Genomic DNA, 21,371 nt, shown 5'->3' on the forward strand with positions numbered 1-21,371 from the left:
GTTACATCAGGTGTTATCTGGTTATGGAATCGTCATTTATCACATTTAAATTTTCAAAATTTTAATAAGTTGGTCACTGAAGATCTTGTTTGAGGCTTACCAGTGTTAAAATTTGATAATGATACATTATGTCCAGCTTGCGAACAAGGCAAACAACATCGAAAAGAACATCCAATTATGATAGATTCGAAAATTGTGGAACTGTTGGAACTTCTTCATATTGACCTTTGTGGACCATTAACTGTTGGAACTCTCAACAAGAAACTATATATTTTGGTTATTGTTGATGATTTTTAATGTTTTACGTGGGTGTATTTTCTCAGGTTAAAATCTGAAGTCGCTCAAACAATGATCGAACTTCTCAAGCAAATTGAGAAAAGTCTGAAGAAGAGTGTTCGAAAGATCAAAAGTGATAATGGGTCAGAATTTAAGAACAAAATGCTTTATTCGTTCTTAATAAAAAAGGGATTCCGCATAATTTTTCCTCACCATATACACCACAACAAAACGGCATAGTTGAATGAAGAAATAGGTCTTTAAGCGAAGCTGCAAGAACTATCTTGACTTATGCAAATCTTCCACAATATTTTTGGGCCGAAGCGGTGTTAACATCTTGTTTTACTCATAATTGTTCTTTTATACATCGATGTTTTAATATCACTCCATATTAAATTATCAATAATCGAAAACCAAAAGTTAAATTTTTTTCGTGTGTTTGGTTGTAGGTGCTTTATCATGAATCTCAAGGATAATCTTTCGAAGTTTCAAGCTAAGGCTGACGAAGGAATATTTTTGGGATATTCGCACAATTTGGTTGCATACAGAGTGTTAAATAAGTGTACACGGAAAGTCAAAATCTTATTTTTGATGACTTTTACTTCGAACAAGTTGACAAACTTTTCGAACAAAAGCCGATTATTAATAAATCAAATGATGAGTCTAAAATTCTGAGTTCATCTGATTTTGATTATGATTTAATTTTTTGGTGTTCCTAACAGGGCTGTGAATGCTGAAGATCATGCGAATGATAATCATCAATCTTAATCTTCGAAGCATATTAATGACTCGGATCTGACTCAAATTCTTGTTGACAGTAATTCAACATTGAATTCTCCAAAAATTGGCGAAAGTATGCTAAATAATCTGGTGGAGGGTGAGCACTTGGATTCAAATACTCAGATTGAGGGGGAACATTCTTTCGAGGGGGAGAATAGGAGAATGAATGAAGACATTGAGGGGGAGCATCTAGTTGAGGGGGAGCAACAGAATCATAATGACAATGATAAGATAAGTATTGATCAAAATGATGAATTTCACGAAATTAATGATAATCTTTATGTAGCAGGTTCAGAAAATGAAGATTTATACGAAGATGCACATTTGGATTTTTATCCAGCATATCCGCCACTAGAAAAATGGACAAAAGATCATTTGAAAGAACAAGTTATTGGGAATCCAAAAGATGGAGTTTTAACAAGAGCTCAACTTCGTGCAAACAATGAGGTACTGAATACTCACCAAGAATATTGTATGTTTAGTGTTTTCATTTCGAAAATTGAACCAAAGACAGTTAAGGATGCAATGGAACACTCTGATTGGGTTGTTGCAATGCAATCTGAATTGGCTGAGTTTGAACGAAATAAGGTTTGGAGATTAATTCCTAATCCTAAAAATATTTCGATTGTCGGGTTAAAATGGATTTTCAAAAATAAAGCCGATAAAGATGGATGTTTTATTCAAAGACATGATCCAAAATCTTCAATTCCATGTGACAACGGCAAATGCACAAGTTTGTGATTTTACTGTGGCTAACTTACCACTGATGAACTTGTATGATCTTATACAAGTTGCATTGCTCTTAAAAGATAAAAAATCTTCATATCTTCAAGAAACTGATCCTGAAGTTTTTCGACTTGTAGTTGCTCACATCATGATATTTTTGGAAAATTACTACGAATGCTTAGCTCTTACTGATGTGGAGTTAGCAACTGTGAAGGGATTAGAAGTGAAAGCTCCCATGGAACCGACAAAGTCTCAATCCGAATTGAAGATGTATGCAGATGGGGAGATCTGTTTAAAGCCATTTGGAATGGTCTTCGCTGGAAAGGATAAAGGTGGAAAAGCCAAAAGATTTTTGTTCCAAACTTGTGTAGTTGAAATGTACATAACGTCCCAGTATACAGACTTTATTGTTCGTATGAATAACTGCAAGAAGAATAATGAAGGAGACAATAAGGAGCTAAAGAAGATTATTTCTTGGTACACTGAAATTCGAAGGGTAATGATGTATGATATACAGATTCTCACAAACTAAGAGAGTTCGACTTCATTACAAAGGGGGAGATTGTAAGGGTCGAAGATATATTGTAATGAGTCGATGTCTATTTAATGTACCCTCCGTATATTTTGTAATGTAATTACTAAGGTGTCATTTATACGAAGCTTAATGTCTATGCCTTAGTATTTTTTTATACTTTCACGTCTCCTATAAATAGGGACATTACTTAGAGTTTGATAATAGTCTTTATAGAACTTGTCTACTTTACTCTCTGTAAAACTCTTGACAGTATAACTGAGCTGAAACAAGATTATATGTACTCCTCATGTTCATTTCATATTGATATTACTCTGATCTGATTCTTTTAACTCGATTATCACTTCATCAAGTATGTCAAGTTTCTTCATCTGATTGGTGAAAAGCAATGCAATGAGGAGGCATCTGTCAGTGCTAATATGGCGGGTACTTGCTTATTTAATGCTTGCAATTCAACTTTTAATTGTAATAAATGGATTGTTGATTCAGGAGCTAATCAACCTATGATAGTTCTGAGTCTCTTTTATATGATACTGTGGATGTATCTAAACTTAGTCTTCATGTTAGTCATCCTAATGGAACTAGTGCTAAAACTGAAATTTTTTGGAACTCTTAATGTTTCTAGTTCCTTAACTCTTTTTGATGTTTTTGCTATTCCTAAATTCTCTGTTAATTTGTTTTCTATTCACAAAGTTTGTAAAGATAGTAAGTGTGAGGTTGTGTTTAATGAACATAACTGTAAAATCCAGGATTTACAATCCAATGAGATGGTGGGGAATGGTAGTGAGTCCGGAGGTCTCTATTATGTAGATAGTGTACCTTTAGGTATTTCTTTTAGTTCTAAGTTCTAACTATATTGTGTGTTATGTTTCTAAGTTAACATGGCATAGTAGACTTGGTCATCCATCTGATCAAGCCTTAAACTTTTTAAAATCAAAACTTAACTTTGGTACTGAGTCTTTACCACCTTGTGAAGTTTTCCATAAGGCCAAATAAACAAGGAATTCTTTTTCTTCCAGTCAACATCAGTCATCTTGCTTAGGTGAACTTATTCATCTAGATGTGTGGGGTCCTTATAAGGTGATCACTTCAGAAGGTTTTAGGTTCTTCCTTACTATAGTGGATGATTTCACTAGGGTAACTTGGTTTTATTTGTTAAAGTCTAAAAGTTAAGTTTTAACTTGTGTTACTGCATTTTTTTAATATTTTTCTCAATCAATTTGAAGTTAAAATTAAAAAGGTGAGGTCTGATAATGGCACTGAGTTTTTAAATCATAACATGAAATCTTTTTTTCATTAATAAAGGTGTTATTCATCAGACTTCATGTGTTCACACACCCCAATAAAATGGGGTTGTTGAAAGAAAACATAGACACATCTTGTATGTTGCAAGGTCCCTCATATTTCAGTCTGGATTGTCTTTAAACTTTTGGGGTGATGCAATTTTAACTTCAATATTTTTAATCAATAGAACACACACTTCAGTTTTAAATGGAGCTTCTCCGTATGAAATTGTGTATAATTCTTTTCCTCGTTTTGATAAGCTTCATGTTTTTGGTTGTCTTTGCTTTGCAACAAAACTAAATAATTTGGATAAATTTTCTGAACATGCAGAAAAGTGTGTTTTACTTGGATATTCTTCTAAACAAAAAGGTTATAGAATTTTAAGTCTTGATTCAAATATTGTTTTTGTTTCTAAGGATGTAAAATTTTATGAATCGGTATTTCCTTTCAAGCTTAAATTTTCATTTGGAGATAAATCTTGTTTGTTTGATGACCCAAGTGACCCATTTTCCTGTGATGAGCCATTAGTTTCTAGTTCTCTACAAGAAAACATTAGTGTAGGTGATTTAGGAGTAAACCCTCTATCTGATGGTGCTGGAGCAATCCACAATCTAAATGAGACCCCATCTAGTGAGGTCAGCAACCAGAGTGATGAGGCACATGTGCCTTATATTGATGTGGATGTTCCTGCTTCATCTACTGTGGTTGAGTATTGTAATGTAGAACCAAATAATCCTTCTAATGATCATGTATTAGGAGTCACTCAATCTGGTAGGAATTTGCATTTACCAACTAGATTTAATGATTTTGTTATAGAAATTTCACTAAATATGGCCTTGAAAGGTCTGTGGATTATTCATTTTTAACTAATGAAAATAGATGCTTTGTGTCTAATCTTAATAAAACCTCTGAACGTAAAACTTATTCAGAAGCTTCATCTGATCCTAATTGGATCAAAGCTATGAATGAAGAAATGGAAGCATTACATAGAAATCATACTTGGGATATAGTTGATCTACCTCAAGGTAGAAAGGCTATTAGTTGTTGGATTTATAAGATTAAATATAGGTCAAATGGTGATGTTGAGAAGTATAAGGCTAGACTTGTTGCTAAATGGTATAATCAAAGAGAATGTATAGATTATAAGGATACTTTTTCTCCAGTTGCTAAATTTTTTTACAGTTACAGTTGTTATATCTATTGCTGTTAATAATTCTTGGCCTCTTTTCCAACTTGATGTCAACAATGCCTTTTTGTATGGTGATTTAATTGAGGATGTTTATATGACTTTACCTATAGGATATCATACTATAAATGATAATAGAGTATGTAAACTTATAAAGTCTTTATATGGTCTAAAACAGGCTCCATATAAACGGAATGAAAAATTATGTTTTTCTTTTTCCAATTTTGGATTTATACAAAGTATAAGTGATTATTCTTTGTTTATTAGGTCCAAAAATAACACTATTGTTATTTTATTGCTTTATGTAGATGATATAATCTTAACTGGAAATTGCAATATAGAAATTGAAAATGTTAAATTGTTTCTTAAGTCTCAATTCAAAATAAAAGATTTAGGATTGTTGAAATATTTTTTGGTAATTGAATATTTGCCTAAAATTAATGTTGTTTATTTAAATCAGAGAAAATATTGTTTGGAATTATTGCATGAATATGGAATGTTAGGATGTAAACCTGTTAAAACACCTTTGGAGGTAAATTATGTTTTTAATAGAGATTATGATGATGATTCAGAATATGTCAGTAATATAACAGAATTTCAAAAACTTATAGGAAAATTGATTTATCTTACAATAACTAGGCCTGATATAAGTTATGCAGTTCAAGTTGTAGGTTAGTTTATGCATAAACCAAGAAAGTCTCATCTAAATGTTGCTTTTAGATTGCTAAGGTACTTAAAAGATTGTCCTGGGAAAGGTATTGTGTTATCTAAATCAAATTATTTTGATATTGTTGGTTATGTGGATGCTGAGTGGGCCAAATGCTTGTCTACAAAAAGGCCTATTTTAGGTTATTTAGTATATTTAGGTAGTTCACTTGTTTCTTGGAAAAGTAAGAAACAAAGCATTGTATCCAAGTCGTCAACAGAGTCTAAATATCGTGCTTTTGGTTCAATTACATGTGCAGTTTTATGGATTCTAAATATTATGAATGATCTTGGTTATAAAAATTTAACTTCTATTAAGTTGTTTTGTGATAATGAATCTGCCATAAAGTTAGCATTGAATCCAATTTTCCATGAGAAAACAAAACATTTTGATATTGATGTTCACTTCATTAGAGAAAAAATAGAAAATGGAATTTTGAAATTTGTTAAAACTGATTCATCTAATCAAAATGCATATATATTAACTAATTCTTTAACTTCTTTTCAACAGGATTTTTTTTATCAAAAAAGACTTGGTCTTCAAAATATGTTTCCAGGTAAGTAAAGATTTACTATCTCAAATAAGAAGTTTGACATGGGGTGTTGAAAGTATTATGATATTAACAAATTTATCATTTAAGTGTTTTATGGTAAAGTAGGGTATATAGTGTTAAGTTGTTTTTTCTATAGGGGTTGTTTATGTTTATTTCTATATGCAGGTAAAATGTGCATACGGGTTGTAAGTCGGATCATGATCCATGGTTATAATTTGCCCCAGGTATTTAATGTACAAGGGAAGCTCATTTCGTCATAACTCAAGATTTTTTTCTGTGTGATACTCTCTCGTTTGTTCTCTTCATCTTCAGAAGAGGGTTTTCATATTAGGGTTTCTGAAAAAAAAAAAAAAAAAAAAAAAAAAAAAAAAAAAACACGATTATGTGTATTCTTTGATTCCTTATTTCATCTGAGTGTAATTGTAGTGAGTTTTTTCTTTGTATTTGTATGATGAAAACCAATTTTTTCATAGTGAATGAAATGTTGATGTTGGGAATGAGTTATATTCTTGAGTTTTTCTTTGAGTTTATGATTTGTTACAGAATCAATGGATTTGAATATGGCAATTGCTCCCCCTAGGAAGATGGGAATTACCTGTTGGGTACAATGATCAAAGTGATGGTTAAAGCTCATACTCATCTGATGATTTACGTGAAACTGTGGTGATGACACTAAAGTAGGGCTCAAAAGTCAAGGACATGGATTTTCACCAGGTATAGTAAATTTTAATTCTTGGTCAGCTGACATTTGCTAAACAAATACAGTTTTACTCAGCTAAATATGTATTTATTATCTTATTTTTTATAATTCCTTAAATTATTACATTTGGGACAGGTATTGGACAAGTCATCATAAACGAAAACATAGGTTCAAGATTTGGCTACGATGCATCGGGTCATTTGTCACACCCCGAAACCGAAGGCGGAAACGTCTCGGGGTAGAGGTGACTTCATGGGAATATCATAACCAATGTACATAGTAAGCGAAGTAAAACACAAAACATTACATTACATAGATTTCATTACATCAGTTGAAAAGTAAAGTGTTACAAGTTTCATAGATACATAGTTTAAACAAAAGAGAGACGAGTCTTCTACGCACTCCGTCTTCGCCAAAAGAGATTGTTGGGTACTTGTCTAATGCGGACCTGAGAATACAAGCGGTTTGAAAATCAGCATAAAGCTGGTGAGTTCATAAGCGGTTTGTTTTTATGAAAATGCACGAGTTCCTTTGTTTTCCTGAAAAAGCGGTTAACCAAGAAAATCCCATATTTTCTTAAGTGTTAGTTACTAAATCCAAATTGTAATGTAAAAGATGCACACTGAAAACATGATTGTTCTTGTGAATTGTAAAGTTTAGTTATCTAACTTGTTACACTTTTCTGGTTACGCAATACTGTTATTCAGGAAAATCCTATATTTTCCTACATGTGTGTGTGAACTGTTACCGATTATGTGTGTGTGCGAACTGTTACTGGTTCCGATTATGTTCAATATTATCAACAGGAAAACCCCATGTTTTCCTGAATGTGTGTGTGTGAACTGATACCGATTTTGTGTGTGCGAACTGTTACCGATTCTGATTATCCTTAAATGTACATTAGTTTTATTACGTACATAAAACTAATAATTAAGTGTAAAGTGTTAATAATCTTGATTACGGGTCCTTAACCATACTCAGACTAGATATGACTCGGGCCAGGGCTAGTATCCTTTTTATGACTTTCGTCACCCTTGAACCTTTCGGTTCGGCTGTAGCTAGCAGACAGGTGCGGGATAGTCAGTCCTGTATAGATCTATACACTCAAGTCACGCTCTCCTCTACTCAGAGATTCTGGTAACAGGGCTAGTCCTCCACTCTCGTTCCACGGGACGTGTTACAAAGGACGTGTCTCCAATCTTTAAGATTATTCATTACTTCTCGTGCCTAGGGAAGTAGTAGTTATGACTAACTATATTCTAATGGTGCCTATCCTTTACACTCGAGCCCGGGTATTTTATTAAGGTCAATATGATTGTTTTATGTTTTCTAATGGTGTTTGTCCTTTACACTCGAACCTAGGTGTGTTATTAAGGACATTATGATTATTTTATGTTTTCTAATGGTGTCTGTCCCTTACACTCGAGCCTAGGTATTTTATTACAGACATTACAAATGTTTTATAATTTCTATCAATATAAGTGTGAACAATCAATTGTGAAGTATAAACATAACAGTATATAATAAGAATTGAAAAATCGGTTTGAACAACCAACTCTGTAAGTTAAAACAGTTTGTTAGTAGGTTTTCAATTCTTAAAAGTGTGCGAATTATGAAACCATATAAATGAAATAATGAATTTAAGTACAAGATATTCTTGTACTTTTGCTTGTATTCCCCCCCCCCCCCCCCTGAAAACATTTAAAAACCATTGAAAAAGGGTAGGGGTATTAACTCACCGGACGCGGAATGTGACGACTAGGATGTTAAACGTCGAATCGAGGCTTGAATACAAGCGAGGTTCCTATGTAATATTAAATAATACACAAATATATCTAATTAGATTTAAATTCTCTAATTAGATACACTTAAACATTCCAAGACACGAAAACACTCCATATCGAGTGTTTGGAGTGACCCGGGTAACGTTTCTGGACATGAATGGCTAGGATATGGAGTTTACTCTCCAAGAGTAAAATCTAGGGAGTGTTCACAGCCTTAAACACCTCATCCCCATGAGTTTACGGCCGTAAACTCATGGTGGGGTGTTTTATGTGTTAAATAGCCTTAAATCAAATGAGGGGTGTTGTTAGGTTTGGTTCTAGGGCATTATCAAGGAATTAACTCAACCATATGGACCAATTTATGAGTTTACGACAGTAAACTAAGTGTTTACGGCCGTAAACTCTCACCCACATCTTTCTTAATTGTTTTGAAGGTCAATGATTAATCACAAATGATTCAACTTAATTTTTACAAGACTTGGGGTGAGTTTAGGGCATCAAATGACCCATATTTAGGAGTTTACGGCCCTGGAGCATATGCTATGGCCGTAAACTCTCAAATGGAGAGGTTTTGTTATGTTTAAGGCCCCCAAATAATTTTTGGTTGGTTCTAGGATTTATTCCAAGGCTTATGAGGTGTGTAAGTTGCATTTTAACACCCAAAAAGGAGTTTACTCCCCATGAAATGGTGTTTATGGCCCAAGCTTGTTCTTGGGCAGTAAACTCATGTTTACTCCTCAAAAATGATATTCAATGTGTTCTAAGTCCAATCCAATAAGTCCTTAAGCCATATCTAAGCTCCTATGGTGATTTGGATGGGTTTTAAGGCTCAAAAAACCCATTTACATGTGTTCACGGCCTAAGGCTGTTCCAGGGCCGTAAACACATGTTTATGGTCCTATTCCATGATTTGAACATGAAAATGAAGGCTAAGGATGTTATACTAGGAGCTAGGATGATTTTGGATCAACAAGTTGGATTTGAGGAGAGGGGTTAGAGAGAGAGTGAAAAGGCTCCAAATGAGTCTTAATTCACTTTAAATATGGTTTGAATTGGATACACGGTGGAATTCTACCCGGTACCGACGTTAACCAATGCTTTGGGTCGCACCCGATTAAGTTGTCTTTACCCGATATGGTCGAAACTAAAATTTTTCAAATTACTAGTTTGGGACGTTTTCACATGTTTCCAACATGTTTGGATACTTACAAGGTCAAAAGAAAAGTTTTAACTTAATTGACCTAGTTCGAAGACGAATTCGGAACAACTCGCTTAAGACGAGTTTTATTAACGAAACGGTTACGGCGAAGGAACAAAATTTCGGGTTGTTACATCATTCATAAAAAAAAACGGCATACAATGTGGATGGAACAAGGTTTAAATCAGTAAAATGTCTTTTTTATCCTTTTTATCTGTTAAATCTATGATGCTAATTAGACCATTGACTAAAGTTATTCTCATATGAGACAAATAAAGAAGGTGAATCATACATAATGGAATATAACGAAAATGGAGGACCTTCCCTATTTGTGTTTGTCGTTTGCAGGTTTAGTGTAATTCTTTTTCTATTACAACTTCATGAAATTGTATACTTTTATGGCTTTGTTAAAATGCATTGTTAACATGTTATCGGGTGGCATGAAAAGATGAACTAAATGGATAAGGGTAATCTTTTTTTATTCAATGCTTAAAACTATTAAAAAAGATTAATAGCTTGATTGCATATGATCATGATTAATTTTTATGTATGTAAGTTACATGCTTAATGGGTCAGTCACTTGCATACAAACATAGGGAAAATGACTTAAAAGCCCAAGGAAGTTTTCAAACCATTCAAAAAACCTCAATTATGTTTTGTCTGTTCAAAAAAACCCAACAAACTTAACATTTTGTCTAAAAACTCCAACAAAGTTTCATACCGTTCAGAAAATTCCAATTTTGTTTTGTTTAAGTTCGTTGGGTTTTTTTTTGAAGAGTCAAAACATGATTAGAGTTTTTTAAACGTTTTGGAAACTTCGTTGGTCTAACAAGTCATTTTTCTGATACGGTAATAAGCCACGTCATCTGTTTTCCTTATTTGACTTTTGAGAAAGTGGAATATATAGTTGGACTTTTTAGATAAAATGTTAAGTTTGTTGGGTTTTTTTGAACAGACAAAATATGATTTGGGTTTTTAAGTCATTTTCCCTACAAACATATTGTATATGTGATGCTTTTGAAATTCGTTGTGTAGGTAAGTTAGAGCTTCTAAGCAATTTCTTTTGACATTTACATATCCAAATTTTAGGGGTTTGGCTTTTGATTCAATAAGCTGAACAAAGCTTCTGATTTTTCACAATTAATCCAATTGTATTGGTATATTATAAATTGTAATTGTTGTGAGCCCGAAACTGAAATGAATGATTTTGAAAAAACATTTCTCACCCATGCGGAGGATGGGTCCTTTTCCTAGTTTATATTAAACCATAGATGCCAAACGACCACTATAATTGATCATCAAATTGTTTGTACATAATGAATTTTATAGCTATTTTCTTTTCTTTTTTTAAAAAACAAATCTTTCAGCTTTATAATTGTCTCACCAGATATCAGTTGAAGCTAACCTAAACACATGTTTTTTTGCACAACTTGACAAGTGACTATTTCCAACCACGTACTGTTTGTACTCTCTAAATAAAATTAAAATAAATAAATAAAACCACTCTACCAAAGCAAGCAATTTCACCCATCATATTTGTACTTTCGTGATAAAAAAATAAATAACCCATTAAATCTGTATCTAAAATTAGAGGTGTGATAAAAATACCAAAACCGAATAAGTGACGAACCAAATAATGTTCGGTTTATTTGATTCGGGTTATTTTGGTTATTCGGTTAATTCAGCTTGGTTAACCGAATAAAGATACCTTATTTGGTTTGATTTTTGTTAAATTTTTATGACTTTGGTTAAATTGAAAAAAGCGAATAAACTATTTAATTATTATACCTTTTTATAGTTTATATATAAATTAACATTTTATACTTAAATTTATAGATAATTACTAAAAAAATATTTTCATAACTTATTATTTAATTATTAACCATTATGAATTTATAATTGTTTACATATTGTATTAAAAACCGACAACTAATTAGCTAAACTCAATTAACTTTCGATCGTTTCTTCCTCTTCATATACGTCTAAAGCTACATTAACATGCATCTACAGTTTGTGTGGCTACATCAATACCTGAAGATAACATATTATGAATATAATATATTGTGTATTAGTGTTTTTTATTCATTTGATAAAACTTCAGTAAGTTTTTTTTTCTTTTAGTTTACATGCAAAATATTATTTGGTTTAACCGATAAACCGAACTAAATAAACTGTAACCGAATTAACCAAAAGTGATTAAATCGAACCTTATTTGGTTTGGCTATGGTTAGTTTTAAGATGTAAAAAAACCGATAAAACCGAACCATATAATCCGAAAACCGAAAAAAAACTGACTGAATAACAACTCTATCTTAAATCACTTACTTTCTTCACAACTATCACCATAAGACCATCCATTATACCCACCACATACCACATATGTGGTGGGTGCCACATCAACACCACATTTCACTACCACTAACATGCCATACTTACCACTAAACACACCACTCCACCTTATTTTTTTATTTAAATTTAATTCAAAAATACATTAAAATCATTTTTTTTAATACTAGTTTTTCTATTAAATTAAAATACCAAATTATATTAAATAAAAACTACATTAATTGAAATTAAAAAAAATTAAAAAAATAAAAATAACAATCAAAATAAAAATTACATTAGTTAAATTAAAAAAAACATTAAAAAAACTAAAAATTCCAACCATAAATAAAATAAACTACCCCCTACGCCTACGTCGGGCTCGAACGGAATCTTTCATTGTTTGGAAAAGTTCCAAGTCTTCGCCCTGAAGGTCGTCTGCTTTCATTTTCAAGATTTCTATATCGGTTTTTGTTTGGAGTATCTCTTGTGCCTCTTGAAATGATGTTTGTGCTTCGATCATTTTTTGTTCCATCCGAGTCATCACCTTGGCCTCGTTTCTTGAAGTTGCACATATCGATCAAATTTATCGCCAAACATATCCATAACACTAGAATTCGAAGATGTTGACGCCGCTTTTTTTGCTTTATTTCTTCCAACGGGCCGACGAAGAGGTTGGTCGTTTTCAAGATCTATCGGATCGTCGTTGATGTTGATGTGTTCGGCCGTCCGATTGTTGAGAAGTTCCATCGGGGTTTCTCGAACACTTTGAACCGGAAGATTGGGAAGTTCCTTCCGTTTGCTCTTTCCATTTTGGGGCGTCTTTCAATTTTAGTCACGGTTTCATATACGGAAAAGCTTTGTGTGTTGGCGTTGTTTTCTCAAATTGGTCCATGGTCGCCTTGAAAACATCAAAATCGTTCGAGCCGCTTTTGCGTATGTTTAGAAGATTGTTGTAGATTCCTCCAAACTCGGTGCATTTTAGTCGAATATCTCACCATTTCGACGTAATTTGATCGGCATTTCGGGTTTCACTTTCCATTAACTCGTAAAAAATAGCTCGGACTTTTTCCCAAAAACTTCCGTAAGGCTGGCTATCTCCTACAATTGGATCTTCGGAAGCCGCCACCCATGCCTCCGCTAACTTTTCTTCTTCTTCTTTTGTCCATGGGACCCTTTCTTGGGTGGTAGTGGGTCGGGCCGGTTTTTTTTCTTTTTTCTTTTTTGGTTGAGGTGGTGGTGAAGGTTGCGTTTTCGGAACAAAATCCGGCGAAAGTGGTGGTTGTGAGCTTGGTGGTTGTTGTTGTTGTGATTGTTGTTAGAGTTGTTGTAGTTGTTGGAATTGTTGGTATTGTTGTTGTTGGAAAACCGGAAAATATTGATATTGTTGTTGGAAAAGTGGTGATTGTTGGATAGGGGAACCACTTTGAAGTAGATTGATAAAACCACCTTGAGGTGACTCCATAGTCGGGAATTGACGAGGTGTCGTATCTAACGCAAAAACATTATCGGGTTCACGATTTCTGTAGTTTGGAGGGGTGTTTTGGTTGGGATCCATAGTTTTTGGTTGTGAAGATGTAGTGTGTAGTTTGTGTATAAAGAAAGAAAAGAATGGTATAAAAATTAAGAAGTTAAGGTGTTGTATTTATAGGTAAATAAAGTGGGTAATTTTTTTTTTAAACCAAATTAGCCATTCAACGGCTAGCAGCAACGGTCAAAATGGGGATTCGATTTGATTGGGTTTTTACATCCGTTGTGTGGAACACGAATGACCACGAGCACGAGCTACCACGAACCAACGGGACGGTGTGCACGACTGTGGTTCGTGGCCAGCTCAACCACGAACTGCCTCGTGGTTAGTATACCATACGGCCTAACAAAACAAAACCACTCATTCACTTCAACACAACAACCCTTTTAGTTCTACTATAATCATATAACTTAATGTACAACAAGAACAAAGTTCCAAGAGTTTCAACAAGAACACAAACAACTCTCTAATCTCCTTTATGGGGTGGGAGTGAAAAAAAAAACACACACACATCTATTTACATAACCAGAGATTGTTTGGCATTCAACAACATAAACTAGAAATGCATCATCTCCCAATCTCCCCTGTTTATTAAACTCATAACAACTGTAACTGTGTAAGATTAAGATACGTAGCCACAACTTACAACATTACCTCAGAATTAGCAGCAGCCACAGCTTCAGGATGATAATGAATCATCTCCTTCCACATCATCTCCCTTATCATCTCCTCCCCCCAATCCTCATCAATATCCAAATCCACCGGAACTTGAGCCTGAGGATCAGTATTCGGATCATAAAGTTGCGACATATAAGGATGACGAAGCGCATCCACCACACTAATCCTCTTCGAAGGATCAAAAACCAACATCTTCTGCAATAGATCTATCGCTAACGGATGCGCATGAGGATAAAGTCGAGAAAACGAAGTCCCAGGTGAAAAAGGAAGCGACTTTATGTAATTTCTCGCTTTAGGGTTATCGATAAACTCGATATTATCTTCTCTTTGACTTCCGAGTATGTTGACAATCAATTTCAACTGGTTTAAACACTCTGTTCCTGGAAATAAGGGTTTTCTGCCCAAAAGTTCAGCGAAGATGCATCCGACTGACCATACGTCAATGGAGGTGTCGTAGTTGTCGCAACAGAGAAGAAGCTCTGGGGCTCGATACCAACGGGTGACTACGTATTCTGTCATGAATTGGTCTTTACCGGTGTTTGTACGTGCTAACCCAAAATCGCATATTTTTAGGTCGCAATTTGCGTTTATGAGGAGGTTTCCGGGCTTTAAGTCGCGATGGAGGATGTTGACTGAGTGTAGATACTTCAAGCCTCGCAACAACTGAGAAAAAAAAAAAAAAAACAATTTTGTATTATTTAAAAATTGTATATATATTTAGATCCCATTTTTTATGTAGCAGATGGTGAGTGCATTTGGTGTGTATTTGACCATAATTTTTGTCTCGCCTAAAAGGAGTTTTGCTAAAAAAAACACTTCATTTTAATATATAAACACTCTATTTGGTTTTTGAAAAAAAAAACACTTTATTTTAATATATAAACACTCTATTTGGTTTTTGAATTAATTTTATCGGTTAAAATTATATTTTTTTCCGCATGAATTGGTTACTAGAAGTAAATTATAGCTTGATTTTTGATAAATCGTGATCTCTAAGGTGTCAATTTAAGCGTACACTTAGGAAAATTTCCGGAAAAGTATCAAACTTTTAGGAAAAGTTTTAAACAAGTTCTAATTTTTTTTAAAAGGAAAGTCTTTATTATTTTAAAAAAAATTATATAATATGTCATTTGTTGTTCAAATTTAAAAAATGACTTTTTCGTTGATATGGACAAAATGTTAAATAATCGAAACTTTTCTGTCGAAAAGTTTTTGTTTTAACTTTATTGAAACATTTTCAAAAGTTTGAGATTTTTCTGTAGATTTCCCCATCTAAAAAGGTGGGTCATTATAGTTTATTGAAATTATATCATCAGACAAAAAATTGTCTAAAAAGATGGAACAAGGTGGACATTAGAGTGTATTGTTAACAAAAATTGTATTTTTTTTGTCCTACTTAAAAACGTCGAACAAGGTGAGACATGGACTCGTTCTCTCGTATGTTTAAAAGACGTAAATATCATTCTCATCTCATCACAAAATTAGCTATAAAAAACATGACGGCTCCATTCTAGTCTTATCCTGTTCAACGTTATCCACTGTATACACACACAGGACAAAACATAACAAAACTAGAAAGGCCAGAGAAGTTTCTAGGGCTAATGAGATGAAGAGGATATCAAGTCATTTTGCATAAATGAGAAATCAAGTGGTACTCTATGTCCCACCATTAGATAGGACAAAAAAATACAAATTTTGTCCTACCAAAATAAATTCTAGTCTTAGTTTAATATAATATATTGAACTAGGACTAGAATTTATTAAATATATGTGATACAGTACAATTTGTTCTGTCATATCATATTAAAAGACTAACTACATAACGCGGACCAATCATTCAATTACCTGGAAGAGGAAGTATTGGCAGTGATCATTGCTAAGTGCCTGAGATGATTTAATAATCTGATGCAAATCTGTATCCATAAGCTCATAAACCAAATAAACATCTTTAAAACTTCTCCTTTGAATGGGCACCATAACATCTACCAAACGAATAACATTTTCGTGTCTAAGATGTCGAAGAAGTTTGAGTTCACGCAAAGTTCTAAGTGCATCAATTCGGTTATCAAAGGCATTGTGTATCTTCTTTATTGCTACTTTCTCATTGGTTTCACGATTCACAGAAGAACAAACAATCCCATATGCACCTCGACCAATTGGCTTAATTGGAACATATTTTGTATCGATTTCAAACAACGCTTTCCACATTGAAAAGTAATGCTTCCCTTCGGATTTAATCCCATTTGGTGGGTCAACTGGAGTCGCCATTTTTCTTCATCAAGATCATAGAAAGTCAATAGTGAGATTGTGAGAATGAGATTTTAAGAGGGTATGAATGATAAATTGATAAAAATATTTAAAACCCATAAAAATCGGTTATTGATTCATTAAGGATTGAAGTCGTTGACCATGTTTATTGATTTATTCATTCGTAACAAATAATTAGGATTTTCAGAACAAGAACAAGAATTAAATCATATCAAGTACAACAACTATTAACCAAAAGAAGTCCTAAAGAGATGCACGCACATTTCCTGATTTGGGTATTGAAAAAACTATGAATATCATGAAAGAAATTACCTTTAATAGCAATAAATTCAGGGAAAACAAAAATTGAAAACCTAAAAGCATACCTCCTTTGTACGAAAAGCTTAACCTTTAACCCAATTTCTTCAATTCAATTTTCGCAAGACACAGAAGCTCGATGAATTCTAGTAAAACATGAGCTTTCGTCTTCAATTTCATACCCAATTCAACTTGAAGGAAGATCAAGAACTTGTCACGGTTATTATCTAACAAAATTGAGCCTTGTTCCTGCGATTCACTGTTACAATTCAAAAACCCAATTCGATTCGAGCATTACAGCATCATAATATCACTTAAATTGACTGATTGGAAGTGATCGGAGGGTCTGATCTTGTAATTCAATGCATCTATCATGAGTAAGAAGAAGAAGAAAGATAAGAAAGAAAAAGAAGAGATCTATTGGATCTGTGGAAAAGACACACACACGCAAAATAGAGTGTGATTCGTTATCTGGATGTGATCAGAGGCCGCATGGGCAGTGTCTGGATGGACCAGTGAAGAAGAAGGGCGGGGGAGAGAGAGAGGGGTGATGGAGAGAGTGGAGACTAAAAATATATAAAAGGAAAATAAAAAAGATAAAAACATATAAATATCGATCGGTCTTTCTTTTCCGATACTTAAAATATCCCAACTTCACAGTTAGCTACAACTATTTTATATACATATAAATATGTTTTTGAAAAAGTAAAATTGAAATAAAGTTGGTAATTTAAAGCTCAAAACTAAAAATCAAAATGGTAGCGGAAAGGTTAAAGCTTAAAGTTATAATATATTTATATATTTATAGATATATTCTAGATGAGTGATATTAGATTTGTATTAAGTATTTAAATTAGGAATCTAGTTTATAAGTAGATTTGATGTATGGTTCACAAAATTATATTGTTAAAAATATTCGATACAAATCTTGAAATTGTAGTTTATAAATTTTGAGTTTTTGTTGTTTAAAACAAAATTTTTAAACGCGTACATTTTTTTTTTTTAATTTGAGCTTTTTAAAGCAAAGAAAGTTAAAAAAAATCTTAAAACTTTCAAAAACTTATTGTTGGAAATACCTTATGTCTTTATACAACAAAAACAACAACATACTTTAGAAATCTCATTGGAATCGGGGTATGTAGGGTAAACATTGATAGAATTGGCAAAAATAGAGTAAACAGTCGTGTCTTATAAATAATATTTAGGGTGTGCACCGTTAACATGTAAAAGATGCAAATATAAAAATTAAATCAAAATGAATAATAAAACATAAATATGAATAAATCAAATTAGAAAGCTCATAATCTAAAATTTAAGTATAAAAAATATAAGCATTTAAACATACAAGCATGAAGTATTATCAATATATAAAACAAAACCTATAGGTGTTATATATACATAATTTAAGTTTTGTTATGCTAATAATACTGTAGAAAATCATTTTGGGTTTAGGCAAACACACAGCTACTATGTGGATATGTAACTGTTTCCGAATAATAATAAATATATTTTGTTACGTTTTGATATGTTAAAGCTAGCGGTGGTGACGTAATATAAGAATTTATAATTTCATGATAGAAGATATGACGTATATTGAATGTGAGGTGACATTTGCACTTGTGTTTTTTTATTCAACAATTTAAAACAAAAATTATTCAAATTTTTTTGTTAAAAATAATGTATATTTTCTTACAATCTTAATCACCAAACAACTATGGATACTACTAGACTAAAGTTTAACATACCTTATTAGTCTTTATGCAACAAAAACAACAACATACCCTAGAAATATCATTGTAATTGGGATATGAGGGAACAAAAACACCAACTTACCTTAGAAATATCATTGGAATTGAGATATGAGGGATAAATATTGATAGTCATGACCCCAAATGAGATAAAATAGTTGTATCTTATAAATGACATGTGGGATGTGCATCGTTAACATGTAAAAGAGGCAAATATTAAATGTAAATCAAAATAATAATAAAACATAATTATGAATAAATCAAATTAGAAACCTCATAATCTAATAAGCTACAAATTAAGTATGAGCATATAAACATACAAGTAGGAAGTGCTATCAATATATCAATCATTAAACAAAACTTGTAGGCGTTATATTATACAGAATTTAAGTTTTGTTATCTAATTATATTGTAGAAAATCATTTTGGGTCATGCAAACACACGACTATTATGTGGACGTGCAACTGTTTCCGAATAATAATATATATATATTTCGTTACGTGGTGATATGTTAAAGCTAGCGGTGGTGACGTAATATAAAAGTTTATAATTTCATGAAAATATGAAAGAAGATAAGACGTATATTAAATGTGAGGTGATATTTTTGTGTTTTATATTCATCTTTTAAAACAAAAAAATTCAATATTTTTCTTTTGTTAGAAATAATGTATATTTCCTTATGATCTTAATCACCCAAGTATGGATATATTACTGACTTAATTTGGTTAGTACAGGTTTGTTAGGGACTGAAGTTGATCATTTTGAAACTTTCACTAAAGGTTGAGGGTTTAAACCATCTCCAACCCACTTTTACTTTTTCTCCTAAAAATGAAGTAAAAAATAGGATAAACAGTGTTTCATCTTCAACCCTACTCCATTTTTTACACCATTTTTACCCCTAAAAAGTATATTCCTAGTATATTCTATTTTTCCAACTTATATAGATTGTCAATTATACCCCTTCTACTAATTTGGTTTTAACAAATATATAATCTATATTTTTTTTTCATTACAATACTATTAAATAAATAAGATTATATTTATAACACATAATTATAAACTTTTGTAAAATACGTTATCGTATTTTAAAATTTCAATATGTATTTAAATTTTCATATGAATTTGATAAACAAAAAAAATTATATTTATAATTAATTAATATAATTTGATACATAATACAATATTATAAGTATTAAATAATATATTTAAATTATAATTAGTAGATAAAATAAACTAATAATGTATAAATATATAAAAAGAGGGACTAAAACTAATAACTTAAAGTTCATCCCTATTTTGGGGGGAAATAAATAGTATAACACCAAATATGATGTTATACTACTCATTTCCCCTCAAAATAGGGGAATAAATGAGGTAGGGTTGGAGAGAAATGGGGAAGATATGGGAGAAAAGTTGTAAAATGGGAGTGGGTTGGAGATGCTCTTATTGGGTATTATTGTCCAAGTAGGGATACAACTTGGATGTTGGAGCTCTAATCGGATACACTAAAGATTTTGGAGCTTATATAATGGTATTCTTTTAAATGATACAGTTGTATTCATATGTATTTATACGTGTATAATGAAGTTTATTGTATTTCTGTATGTTATATATAGATGGAGAGAGTTAGTTTTTAATATTTATAGAACTAGATTATGACCCGCGTAAAACACGCAAAACATATAAAAATATACATATAAAGGTATAAAAAAGCTTACACTATATATATATAAAAGATAAAGTAATAGAAACAGACTTGGCATTATTGGTATCATTGAAATGTCTGGAAAAAAAATAATGAAACACTTGAATATGTATAATCATTGAAGGACCACTTTGTAGACAAAACTTTTTGTTGTATTAGTTAGATGACCTCCCTCGTCGTATATGAGTACCTTCAATCATTTTTCACGTGTGACGCAAGAAACACAAAACATATAACTGAAAATGAGTGAAGATGGGCCTACACAAGTATAATCCAACATTTGATAATTATTGTCATTGACTTTTGTTAATGGCCATAACGAAATAAACAACTATAGAAAATTTCCTCTGTTGAAAATTGTAACATCCCAAAAATCTGTACCAAAAAATTTTCTTTAAATCATTATCAAAGCCATATTCATAAAAACATATCATAAGTCATAACATAAATTCAGAGTATTAATTCCAAAACATAATTCATTATCAGAGTCAAACATCCTAGGTTGACTAATCAATGGTGTGTGCCATGCGATCACTCCGAGCTCTTCCCTCTGCTACCGGATGTACCTAAAACCAAAACTGAAAACCATAGGCACGAAGCTTAATGAGTTCCCCAGCCTACCACATACCCTGCACAAACACATACAGCATATACTGGGCCACGCCCACTATTTCGGGCCTCGCCCCTATCTCGGGCCCTGCCCGCTACAACGGCCCCACCGCTCCAGGCCCCACCTGGCTTCGAGCCCCGCTCAGATACAAATATGTTTCTTTTAGGCCCCGCATGTCTCCGGGCCCCGCCCGTTAACCACATATAGTACAAAAGAGCATATAACACATAACTCAACATACCCTACTGCATTCTTGTCCTTAGGCCTCGTGTGACAACCGTCAAATTCTGGTCAATTCAAAGTCAAATAAAGTCAACGAGTCAAACCGGTCAGCTCAACTAACCTTGTGTATTAGGTCGATGAATCGATAAAGCAAGAACATATGAGTTTTTGATTCGCATTTGGATTGATGATTGAGGGATGATTCGTGAAGAAAAACGCGAAGTCAAGGACTATGAAATTGTTGGTTGCAAGAATTTAAAAACTC

General features: G+C 32.6%; 1 protein-coding gene across 1 annotated transcript; it reads right to left on the reverse strand.

The window, feature by feature from the left end:
• Nucleotides 1-13,946: 13,946 nt before the first annotated feature.
• LOC145043196 (mitogen-activated protein kinase homolog NTF3) lies at nt 13,947-17,411 on the reverse strand. Its single transcript, XM_078991771.1, has 3 exons — nt 16,890-17,411; nt 16,102-16,528; nt 13,947-14,919 (listed from the first exon to the last, which is right to left on the reverse strand). The coding sequence occupies exons 2-3, from the start codon at nt 16,522-16,524 to the stop codon at nt 14,221-14,223; spliced, it is 1,122 nt and encodes a 373-aa protein (XP_078847897.1). The 5' UTR covers nt 16,525-16,528; nt 16,890-17,411; the 3' UTR covers nt 13,947-14,220.
• Nucleotides 17,412-21,371: the final 3,960 nt, after the last annotated feature.

This window comes from Lactuca saligna, chromosome 4 (genome assembly GCF_052625555.1).
Source record: "Lactuca saligna cultivar CGN05327 chromosome 4, ASM5262555v1, whole genome shotgun sequence".
Classification (NCBI taxonomy): domain Eukaryota; kingdom Viridiplantae; phylum Streptophyta; class Magnoliopsida; order Asterales; family Asteraceae; genus Lactuca; species Lactuca saligna.